Consider the following 13,173-nt stretch of genomic DNA (forward strand, 5'->3'; position numbering starts at 1 on the left):
AGCAATGGGTGATCGGTGAACTGTGTCGTGATCGCTGGGAATTATGGGAATTACCTGAGCTCAGCTCATTAGCAGGACAAGGGCGCTCGGGCAAAAGGACGGATGGACGGATGGACGGATGGACGGATGGACGAATACATGGGTTTTGCCTGAGGAGTCCTGTTTGATGGCTGAGTCTCTAAAACAGTAGAGACTTCTTCTGCCCAGTGAGTGAGGGGACGAGCGATGAGACGGCAGAGGCAGAGCAGGGGACTGGAGGTCAGACTTCTCTCCATGGCCTGGGGGAAAGATGGAAGTATGAAAGATAACATTTCAGCAGAATTGTTTCGGCTGATGTGAAAGTGTATTGAAAACCACAACACATGATAGGGGTTGTGTAAGGATCAGGATCCACTCCGCTGGCTACAGTCGCAAAGAGCTCTTGCCTCCGTGTTGGTTTCTAGAGCGTGATGTCCCCCACCAAGCAGACGTGGGGTTGTTTTGACCCCTACTCCCCCTCTCCATTTGAGTAAACGTTACCAAGTGATCATTACCAGACTGGTCTGAGGATGTGGGGTGGGGGGGCCGGGGGTGTTGACAAAAAAGCAGGTCAGTGTCTCTCTCCTGCAGGCTGTTCAGGTCAGATACCCTTACTAATGAAGAGAGCAAGGATTCCATGGGGGGAAATAGTTACAGAGATTTTCGGGGATGGTCAGTAGAATAGAAACTTGAAGAACGACTGATTAGGAAGACAAAACAAGAGATGGTGGAAGCTTCATTGTCCTGCATGTCCCGATCCGTTCTGCAGTGGAACTGGAGAGCTTTTCTTCCTCTGGCTGCAGCCTGATTAGTCTAATCCATAAAGGGCTCTCTCCTTTCTCTCTGACTCTAGAAGTCCTCCACCCTGACTCATCAGGGTCACTGCTAATCTCACACCAAGACAATGCAATCAGAGGGGGCCTAGCTCAAAAAAACAGCTTCCTTAAAGCTACAAACTGCAATGGCGGCTCCTTGACATATGCTGCAGCATTGGAATTATTTCTGTACTGTTTGAAAGTATAGATGTGCAGACTCATTCCTATGCCATTGGGACAGAGTTCTTTCTTGGCTTCTCGATCTGGTCGGTAGGCTATAGCTCTGTGCCTAGCTAGTGGCCTATTTTGGACAGATAACCAAATTAAACCTCAGAGACTATTAATCCAAACAACATGTTACCCCCCCGACAAGTTAATTAGCTGTGAAATAATAACTATTGCTGAACAGTAAAAACAGCTGGCAGCCTTGTCCCTTTTCTCTGTTATATGATTACATTCTATTTTTAGCTGATATGGGAGCCATTGCCTCAATCTAACTTTTCAGTTTACCGTACATAAGTACATATTTGTTCCCCATCAGTGCATCCAATAATAGTTAATAATGACAATGTCATCATTCTAGAAAGAATTCAGATGGAATATTGCCAGATTTAAATGTAGTCTCACCTGTAAAGGTACAGTAAGATATGTCCAGTGTCAGCATTATGTAAGCAGAGGAACATGCCTAGGTGGTGGGCAAAATACAAGCCTATTTAATTGATCTATCAATGGTTTTGAGTTAGAAATACTCTTCAGATCACATATAAATACCTAAAATCTACAAACATACAAAGCATGCAGAACTTATAATGGAACTATTTTATATATTTTTTTTACATAGATGCCTGACCCTCAACTTGCTTTTGGCTAAGAAACCAATCTAACGTGAGAGAACAACTAAGCATGCAAACAAACAAAAATAATTATGTTATTCACATTTTATCAGACCTGCCATTTAGCCTCTTCTTTTTGTTTCCATGTAGTAGGCACCTTGAATATTTTGCATTTGCTATAGATATCAAGTTGTCTTTTGTCACCAATGATCAATAGGGATGTGGACATCTATTTTCATTTCTATTCATTCCTTTTAGCTGTGATAATATTGGCTTGAGTGAATGGAAAAATAACTAATAAGATTAATTAATAATGTTCCATGGCAACTATTATTTTACTTGCTGGTGAAAGGTATATGATTTAACAATGTCTTTTCTACAAGATGTGTTAAGGTTAATTGTCTGGAAGATTTATTGTTAAAACAACTAATAATTTTTATTAATAAAAACAAACAATTTCAAATTTTCTTTGTAACTATTTCTATTTCATAATTTAGAGTTCTCTAAATACTTCTTGTAGTGATTATTGAATAGTAACTTTTTTCTGTTTTCACTGCTTTCACTAACTACACTACTCATTACTTACTAATTTTGAAAAGTACATTACAACATGTTGAAGTTATTTCATAAAGCTCTTGCTGCAATTGTAATTATTATTATTTCACGAGGGAGAAAAGACAAACATACAGCACTTACTGTTTTCAGCCAGCTATCATGAGCAGCATCTCCAGCCTACTATATGATAACCTATCTGAACAAAAGAGCAAATTAGGATTAGTTGAGGATGAACTAAAACTTCACTGGCTACAAGCTTCAGTAGCTACTATAGTAAGACAAAAGGAAAACAGTTTATGGTTATGCCAGAGATGGAGTCAAGAGCACAACCCTGTAGACCCAGACCAAGAGCAAGACCCAAACCTTGGAGAACAAGACCCACAATGAAACGTTTTGTGTCCATCACATCACAATGTTAACGTTGGCCAAATTAACTAGTGTAGCTACCAAGCCTAGCTAACCAAGACTTTAGCTTTGTAATATATATTAATATAATATTACCGCAGTCTGTACTGTAATGAGACCGCAAAACCGAAGCTCCATCTCTGGGTTATGCTGTGATAGACAACATGCAGTGGACATGTCTAACGTCGTATATTTCTTGAAGTTGGACTCTTTGTTTTGAAACATACTGTGTTCTCTCACCCAGGAAGAGCAGTGAGGGCAACAAAACATACAGTATTTCTCTCTCCCAATTAATCTGCTTGGTAGAACTTGGCTAAGAAATAAGTTAACTTTGTGACAAACCAGCAAAACAAAACTGTATTCTAATGACTGAAAAATGTTTAAGTAGTATGGATATTTTCCCACCTCCAATATTCTTAGAGTTGAATACAGAAAATTAGGATGTTCCACCACTCTACAGTACTCTGCTGGGTAGCTTAGTGGTCAGAACAGCAGTGTTATACACACTGTGAGTTCCCCGCCAGCTGAGTCTATGGTGTTGAGGCATATTTTGCCGGATCGAGTGCAGTTTATGTTAATATTACGATGGACGAACTGCAACAGACATGTCACATCATAAATGTATGTGTTGGACTGTGTCTTGAAATGCTGCTCTCTCACTCAGAAGAGCAGGTAAGAGTGAGGGCAACCAAACATATTGCTCTCTCCCAACTAATCCCCTTGATGCTTTGTGAAGCAGTAGCCTACATTCACTAGGTGACAAACTAACAACAAAAATATATTATGTTGTTTGACAAACAAGTAGTATGCATTTTTCCCCATCACGAGTGTTCTTCGAGTTGTATTCAGACTCACGTCCCAGCCAAACTAGGCTTGCCTAGTTTTTCTTCCTTATTTATATACAGTATAACACATTTAGAAAAGGAATATCAAAGTCACATTGTAAAAATAATCTTACATTGATAGTTATGTTTTATTTTAGAAAATATTTCCTAAAAATATATCAAATTAATCAATTAAAATCACTTCTTAACATAGTTTTTAATTTTCCAAAAGTACCCTTGTGATTACCAGAATCACATGCATGCATTTTCAAAAGATAAAGGTGGACATAAATGTAACAAGGTTCTGTCGGTTGCATTATAAAATGGACTGAGAGACCAGCCTATTTAAAGTAGCATGTGATTTGCCAGAGTTTGGGATTTGTCAGAGCCTGCTGTCTCCATTCAAGTTCCATTCGGAGGCACTGTGAAACCAATCAATTCAAAAGAAAAACTGTCTGCTGGACAAGATTACCAATCTGAATAAAGGAGATATGGACCGAACCCTGTGTTTAGGAATATCAAGACATCAGTATAAGGGAGTGTGAAAGAGAGCATAAAAATGGGGTTGTACTCTTCATGGTGGGGCTATTCTTTCCTGAAACACAAACTCCAAATAATGAGCATGTAAGTTATCTGAATGGGTGTTATAAATCCCAAATTTCATGTCAACCCCTTCTTAATGAAATAGCTGTGGTTTTACAAAGACTCTATAAAGTTAAGGAGTGGTCCTTGTATATTAATAAAGTTACCATCATTAAAAACCAATAATACATTTGTATTAGCTTATTATAATTACTGAAGTAAAGGTTCTCATTACTGGAACAGACATAATAATTATTTGGTAATGATGCATTTCTGTTACGGTAATGAGGCCCTAATCTCAATCTGCAAATAATAGTATACAGCCATTATGAATGAGCAAATCCACCACATCACTAAAGCCCATCCATGCCTCTATATTGGTAAGGTAATTGGATCTCCGTAGTTTTTCCAATTTAAACTTTTAACCGTTTAGATAATGAGAAAGTCAAGTCGGGTAAAGAGAGAGTTTAAGAACAGAATCTTCATTCCGAAAGCATATAAGCAAAATTAATTAACTTAATTTGTACTCATCTAAGAACTAATCCGCTAGATGAAAAATCATGGCTGACTGAAACTTTATTTAAAAACAATTGTTCGTTTTTAAGGAATTTGAAGAAATACTAATGAGAAAAATGTTGACATGAAACATTGTAGTTGATGCAATGATGCAGTTAGCGGCAAGACAATGATTTTACCAGAGCATCATCTCTGTTTTACAATGCTGGGGGTTATCAGAAACACTTTTAACTATAGACATAATTATACAACAGTAAACACTGCTAAATAATACACACTCTAAACTCTATTTCTAATGAGTTTGTAGTGACTGGAATTTTCCAAAAAGTTGTTTTGAAAGTCATTAAAAATGTCAGGGATTGGGAAGATCTTCATGTGATGTGTTTGTGGAAAGGAAGTTATGCATTTCTTTCAATCGTGATTTGGTCCCTTTTTATTTGTACTGCACAGCCTGTGAATATAATTAAGGGAAACAGAAAACGCACAGTACATGGTTCTGAGAGTCTACCACTAACAGCTTCAACCATTTTAAAGCTGGAGTCAAATTTGTAGGAATAAAATACAAGTTCTCTTTGATAGATAGAGGACATTGGAGGTTAACTGTGCTACCACAGTTCTACCAACTGAGCAGCACATTCAGTAGATTTAGACAAATCCATTTCAATCAAAACACTTTCTCATGATGCCACAGAACAACAGGAATTTCCACAGCATGCTGGTCCATGGGCCTTTGTTTTGAGAAGGATGTTACCAAAAGGGTGCACATTGCAACAAAAAAAATCCACCCATGAGCACACTTTTTATGGAGGAGACTGTGGTGCCTTTCCTGTGTGTGGGTGCCTTGGTGCTTCTGTATTGTTTTGTATGTGTGTGGATGTATGTGTGTGTGTGTGGGTGTTTATGTGTCTGTGCAAGTGTGCCTTAGTGTGCGCTGTTGGGTGCGTTTGTTTGCTTAATTTGGATCACCATTAACTGTTGCAAATGTAGTGTCTTCCTGGGGTATACACGAAAGATTGCGCAGACCAGAACAAAATAAAATAATTTTATTAAATGAAAAGTTAGAGTTAAATATTGCCATGAAGACACAGAGTGTTTGCTTGATAGGGGAAGCTTTTGCTTTGGCCTAAAACAGTATCTTTACAGTGTCTTCACAGTGTCTTCTTTTTTCATCCCCTATTTTTATCTGTTATTTTTTTGGATTTTTTTTTAATTAAATGCACTCCATACAGACTAAAAGGGATGGTTCACCCAAAGACTAAAATACGTGTTGATAGCCTTGCTCTGTAAGCAGTCAATGGACAAGGTATTTAAGCAATTCATTTAGCTGTGCAGGCACTGCTTCCCCATGTGTGAACAATCCCTTGAGGGCCCTTAGCGTGTGTTCGAACACTTACTCACAGACTGTCATTGGAACGTTTGTAGCTGAAGATTTGCTTCAGAGTTAAGATGCGTCCTCCTCTTGGACCACAGCATGCAGAAAGTGGTTGTAGGAAATTTGGTTGTGACTCATTTACCATGTTAGCTTGACGGGGTCAAGGGGATCTAACTCAATTGTATGCGCGTGTAAAGGTTATGCAAGTGTTTCTTAAACAAGTTGAAGCTTTACCCGCCAAAAGGTCCCGTGACTCATTAAAGTGTTACGCAATCATTGATTTGTAACTAGTGAATGCCAGTTACATATTTGCAAATACCCAGGGAATGCTTTGGTACTGATCTTAACACCATTTCTTAATTATCACCATTCTTATTGCCCCTGTGAGACATATTCATTTGTGATTCCTATTTTCCATCGACCCAATCCTCTTATGTGAATTGCGCCGAAGACTGGTAAAGTAATAATTTTTTGTGATATTTTCGTAAAAACAATATGGACGGAAGTCCACGCAGTATTCAGTAAAACCACCTTAAACAATGATGGTCAATTAACATGCAGTTTAAGTCCAGTCAATACCCAATTAACGCTCTTGAGCTTATATACATTATCTGATACGACCAGCGTGTAGTCTTGCATGGACTACAGTAGAACCATCTAATTATTATTGTTATTGTTCTTTCTTTGCTAGTTTCACTTCAGTGCATAACTGCTTGTGTGTGGGATGAGAGTGAGTGGTACCAGTGTTTATCTGGCCAGGCTTGTTTCTGAGTGGTCCTCAATGACTTCATTATTGTTCTATCCCCTCCCCTGTCATTGGGAAACCCCTATGGCCTTGTTACCTTCAACAGCAGACACACAGGGACTGGTTATATTTGTGTCACAGCTTATTTCAATACCCCAGCTGTGCTGTGCCACTATTTACTAATATTTACAACACAGTGTGATTGGCACACTACAATATTTCATATAGCAGATAATGAGGAATTACTGTAATTAATCCCAAGTATTCAATAAATCCCAAATATTCAAATATACTTGATTTTGTAAGGATTCAAGGTAAACTTCCTAAGTATTTTATAAGCATCTACGTTTTTTAAAGAAATGCATTCAAACTCCATATTCACATTGTTTATAATACCATTATCAGTCATTCATCCTTGACACATGGGTGAGTTACAGGATAGTTTTTTTTAACACAAGAGCAACCGCACAAAACCTCTGAGGAATGTTTGTAAAGCAGACTCAACTGACAAGAGAGGGCTTCGAGGTTTCACAAGTCAGTGGGATGAATGAAAAACTAGTCCTTGGTTGTTCAGTTTCTCAAATATCTAAATGCAAATGCTAGATGTTGAGCCACCGTGTTGAAAGTACCCATACCATATTCAAGTGAAACTGTTGCCTTTGTGAAATAATGCTTGTAATGTTTAGTATTTGTCTTGTCTGACTTTGCTGATAGCTGATTCACTAAGTAGGATGTACTCACTAGCAAGCAAGGTTGTTCCATCAGCTATCTTAAAATGTATGCACTATTGTCGCTCTAGGTAAGTGTCTCCTAAATGACTAAAATGTCAAAAACTTTATAGCATTCAACCGACTGTCAGTGTCATAAAAATAACTGGGGATGGCTGAGGCAGAAGGCACAGAGAGGAGAGGAGGACAGTTAGAGGAAAGGGCCCTGCCAGCATTGGGACAAGAAGGGAAGCTGCAAAGGCCAGTGTGCACTAAAATGAAAAGATGGTTTTGGCAGGGAACACAGTCCAAAACAAATAATTGAATTTTGTTATTTCATTATTTCATTAATTTCATGTAAAAAAAAAAGAAAGAAAGAAAAAAGAATCAAACTTCTAAATCATTAATTACTTAGGACTAGTTCATCTCAGAGCTGACAATGTGAAAAATTGGTTGTTGTGCCCTCGAGCAAGGCACTTAACCCTAATTGCTCCTCTAAGTCACTCTGGATAAGCTTTCTGCTAAATGACTTCAATTCAAAATGGATGACTGCTATAAACTGTTACAAAAAAACTTTTAGGTATTTTTCTGAATGATTTACTTCATCAGCAGAGCTCTAATAGCAGAATCACCAGTGGCCTCTACAAAGCTATTATCTTCTGTAAATCACATCAAATTGACTATTATGTTGACCTAATGAGAATTTGCAATGGAAAATATTATTATTTACTTTAATGAGAATTATGATTATATAAATAATACTTCTTGCATGGGGTTGGGTGGGGTGGAAATAGTCTGACTAATATCTGCTGCCTAATCTTGCAGTCAGTTCTAATTTAGAGACACCCTGCAAGAATATTTATTTGGAAGGAGATTCTGATACACAATTCCACTTTGTCAAAATAGATTTTGTAAAGTCAAGTTGTTTCAACTGTTTGTTGACAGAACTCTTCTGAAAAATGTCTCATTGAACAAGTTAAAATAAATACCACAATTTGCCGTTTCATAAAAAAATTGCAATGGAATGTGACTTTGGAAGAAGAATTGTTGGTATTTAATCACATTTCACAGAACAAAGTTTTGCCTACTAATGTCATTTTGGCCTTATTCAGACCTTTCAAACTGTACAATGTTTTAAGATGTTGGGAGTCTTATGGAAGCCTGGGTGGAACCAAACCTTGATAAGTGATTTCTGTATTATGCAGCACTTGAGTTGGGATAAAATAAGTGCAGGAACTGACAAATTGCCAATTCGACTATTTTCATGAAAATGTGTGTTCATAAAGCTTGCCTAAAAAAGGAACTGGAAAGCTGTTTGCCAAACATTAGACCATTTCGGCCCAAGTCAAACACTGATATTGTGCTTTTACAATGTCAAATATTTGTCAACAAGCCTTTTTCCAGAGCATCTTTTTCTGATGAAAATGTGTGAAAATCCAACAAATCATGGAACTACTGTATACACATAATTCTGTACATTCTTACAGCCTTTCTCAGAATTTTTTACTAAGCTTACAAACTCCAGTGCTGTTACTGTATGAAACACTTTCATACATATGCATATATGTATATATATGCAAATGTATGGCTCGAGTGGGTGTTTTCTGTGTGTTCTAAAGTGTTGTGTGTGTGGTATGTGGACGATTAAATGAACGTGGGAGCAGTAAATGTTTTTATTATTTCAGATTTTCTGAGAATTCTCATTATGTTTGAAATGCTTTTGACATTCGTATTACAAACTAATTGTGAGAAAGTTCTTATCCCATTTTTGGACCCATATTTGCCTCCTGTAAGACCTTACGATATGTGAACCATACAGACAACCTTTAGTCATGATAATCCTTATTGTGTGCTCTAATATGTTTAAAGGGAACTCCCTCTGCTGGTAATTTGCTGAATGTGCATTACATAAGGAGGGGTGTTAGTGGTTAATGACCTATAGTAAAATGTAAATGTCAATGAATTAATTGGCTCATTGGTGCAAAAGTACCAGAGTATGTTGTCCAACCAGATTTGTTAAATGTAATAATATATGCAGTGCCCTTTAGAATTTTTTGCTGCCTTTGATAAAGATGAGGAGAAAGACTTATGTTATTGTTGTTAATCAGCTCAACACAAAATATGAGAAACCTTAATAATGAAATATATTTATACATTTTAAACCTTAAACGTATGTCATTATTACTGGCACTTCTAGAAATTCTTAGTCATTAGTCTTATTTGAAAATTCTGAGTCATTAGTGTTATTTGATTATCCACAATTTCCTCTTTTACTGGGGTCAAAATATGAAGAGACAAATGAGGTGACACAAACTCCCTTATTCATCTAAAAACAAAGGGAAGCTCAGAGACCATACAAAAGAAATGAGACAAAAGGTTGTTGAGCTTTGTAAATATATACACCGATCAGCCATAACATTATGACCACTGACAGGTGAGGTGAATAACCCTGATAATCTCATTATCATGGCACCTGTCAATGGGTTGGATATGTTAGGCAGCAACTGAACATTCTGTCCTCCAAGTTGATGTGTTAGAAGCAGGAAAAATGGACAAGCATTAGGATCTGAGTGACTTTGACAAGGGCCAAATTGTGATAGCTAGACTAGGTCAGCCCTTGTGGGGTGTTCCCGGTCTGTAGTGGTCAGTACCTATCAAAAGTGGTCCAAGGAAGGAAAAGTGGTGAACTGGTGACAGGGTCATGGGCGGCCAAGGCTCACGGATGCATGTGGGGAGCGAAGGCTGGACCGTGTGGCCCTATCCAACAGATGAGATACTTTATCTCAAAATGCTGATGAAGTTAATGCTGGTACTGATAGAAAGGTGTCAGAACACACAGTGCATCGCAGTTTGTTGCGTATGGGGCTGTGTAGTCGCAGACCAGTCAGGGTGCCCATGCTGACCCCCTGTACCAGCGGAGGCAGTGTGATGCTTTGGGCCATGTTCTGCTGGGAAACCTTGGGTCCTGCCATTCATGTGGATGTTACTTTGACACGTACCACCTACCTGAGCATTATTGCCGTCCACGTGCACCCTTTCATGACAATGGTATTCCTTGATGGCACTGGCCTCTTTCAGCAGGATAATGCGACAAAGCAAAAATGGTTCAGGAATGGTTTGAGGAACACGACAATGAGTTCAAAGTGTTGACTTGGCATCCAAATTCCCCAGGTCTCAATCCAATCAAGCATCTGTGGGATGTGCCGGACAAACAGGTCTGATCCATGGAGGCCCCATCTCACATCTAACAGGACTAAAAGGATCTGCTGCTAACATCTTGGTGCCAGATACCACATCACAACTAGTGGAGTCCATGCCTCGACGGGTCAGGGTTGTTTTGGCAGCAGAAGGGGGACCTACACAATATTAGGCAGGTCAATGTTATGGCTGATCGATGTATTTCATGTAACACATAACCATAAATGGGAGGATGCACAAAGGACTGAAAATTGGAATTAAGGCACACTCAATATTTACAGTCTTAAAGGAGGCTTGTACTGTATGGGTCTAAAATTATAAAATTAGATCTAAAATTGATATCATGAATGCAAATAACCACTTTCATTCATGATCAAAAAGGGTATGAAACAAATGTACAAATAAATGAATTTCAAATATCCTTTCCCTCAAGCCTATGTGGGAATTGCCAGAATGTTATGATATACCAAAAAAGATGATTCCCTCCTGTTGGTGTAAAATTGCCCACGTAGGTCTAGAGGAGGAGCTTTTAGTGCTGGAATGGAATGGGTATTTATAGGTTGACATCCCTCCCTCAGGTTACAAAAATCCAAAAATGGCCTAATCACTGTCTTGGGGACTCTATATCAAATCAAACAATATGGTATTTTTTGAAAGATTATCTGCTGGACTATTGAAGCAGAGGTCATGTCCATAGTCTCTGACTTGTTCTTTTACTTAAGGAAATTAGTTAGAATGTCCGTGCTTTCTTTTATTAGTACTCGACATTTAATCTGAAATGTTTAAGTTATTATTGTCAACCTGCTGTCAGTCGCAATTGACTGAACAACAATGTCAGCGGTTGTTTGCCGGTGCGTTGATGTCAGGTGTGGGGTGCAGCTGTTTGAATCAGCCGTCTTTCAGGACAGAGTAGTTATTAATATTTCCACAGGGAATGAAAGAACACTGTGCCCTCCCTCCCTGCTGAATCCCTCTCTACAGGCTGCCTGCCTGCCAGCCTCTTTCTCTGGTTCATGTGCCAGCACTGATCCCTCCCCCATCGTAAAGTATTTAACATTCTTATTTCTTTTCTTCTCTTTTTTTATTGGCTGGGAAAAGACAGAACTATTTTTGGGTAAAGTCTCTATGGTAACAGTGAGCGGTGGTACAGTCACGGTGCCAGAAGCTGACAGTAAACAGCTCTGTGGAGCTTTAGTGGTTCTGGGATTCTTCCTTCTTCTTTGTCCTCGGATCTATATGAACACCATTACACACAATATGTAACCTGTCATTACCACTAAAGTCAGCTCACTTTATCTAATGACGACTGTATTTGAAAGTTGATTTCCCTTTCTTCTCCAGCTCTTCTGTATGCCACCATCTTTGGAAATGTCACCACTATCTTCCAGCAGATGTATGCTAACACCAACCGCTACCACGAGATGCTGAACAATGTGAGGGACTTCCTCAAGCTCTACCAGGTGCCCAAGGGGCTGAGTGAGAGGGTGATGGACTACATCGTTTCCACATGGTCCATGTCAAAGGGAATTGACACCGAAAAGGTAAGCCATGGACCCAGGACTGATAGGATTCATCCTGCCTGGAACTAGAGCTCATATATAGTAGAAAGCTTGTGGATCTCCCATTAGATTCTAATGTATTAAAATACACAATGCATCAACACTGCCATTAAAAGTAATGAAAAAACTGGAACACTGATGGGCGAGGTGTTTCCCTGTCACCTCTCCAGGTGCTGTCTATCTGTCCTAAGGACATGCGGGCAGACATCTGTGTTCACCTGAACCGCAAGGTGTTCAATGAACACCCAGCTTTCCGCCTGGCCAGTGACGGCTGCCTTCGTTCCCTAGCTGGAGAGTTCCAGACAATCCACTGTGCCCCTGGGGATCTGATCTTCCATGCTGGGGAAAGCGTGGACACCCTCTGCTTTGTGGTGTCAGGGTCACTGGAGGTCATCCAGGATGATGAGGTCATTGCCATTCTAGGTGAGCAGCAGAGTGCATCATAGGCTGTATCTCCTCTTTAGACAGCAAGTTATTAGCTAGTTCAGACCCAACTGATATACAGTATAAAAATAGATAGATAAAGATAGAAAAAGCAGAGTTACAGTAGATAGTTCAGAAATGTGAATTGTGATAGAACAGAGATATAGAACAGAGTTGGGGACCGGGAGCAGGGAGACAGGGGAAACAGAGAGAAGTCTCTACTTGTTACAGGCTGTAATGCCAGTGCGTGTTATCAGAGAATCTTTTTGTTGCTTTTCAACTTTCTTATTAAGTTCATTAGGAGCTACAGTGGTGCTGTAGCTTTGTGAAAAGCCTATTAGCCACAGATAAATTGCCTCACAACACTGAAGAATTTAATCAGCACCTCAAATGGACGCCAACAGGAAGTGTCTGTCTCGCCACCATGGGTGGGCCCCAGATCTGATTTTTGTGGGGGGCATGAAGGGTGTGGCAAGCTAGGGGGTTTGCCTGGTACTGCTAGACTGATGATAATTGAGAGCAGATAGGCATTGCAGTAGACTCAGAACGAATGGTAATCTTTATGTTTGTTCTGTTGTTTAATATTTCTGATTGTAAGTCATACATAATATTAATGAGTGC

At 39.1% G+C, this 13,173-nt stretch overlaps 1 protein-coding gene across 2 annotated transcripts in view; it reads left to right on the forward strand.

Annotated features, from left to right (window-relative positions):
- kcnh5b (potassium voltage-gated channel, subfamily H (eag-related), member 5b) overlaps positions 1-13,173 on the forward strand; it is a 55,279-nt gene that overhangs the window by 23,538 nt on the left and 18,568 nt on the right. For both annotated transcript variants that reach the window (XM_010878895.4, XM_020053862.3), the window contains exons 8-9: positions 11,912-12,111; positions 12,300-12,552. In XM_010878895.4, coding sequence (XP_010877197.1) covers positions 11,912-12,111; positions 12,300-12,552 — 453 coding nt within the window. The remainder of the gene's footprint in view (positions 1-11,911; positions 12,112-12,299; positions 12,553-13,173) is intronic.

The sequence above is a fragment of the Esox lucius genome, chromosome 15 (genome assembly GCF_011004845.1).
Source record: "Esox lucius isolate fEsoLuc1 chromosome 15, fEsoLuc1.pri, whole genome shotgun sequence".
Classification (NCBI taxonomy): domain Eukaryota; kingdom Metazoa; phylum Chordata; class Actinopteri; order Esociformes; family Esocidae; genus Esox; species Esox lucius.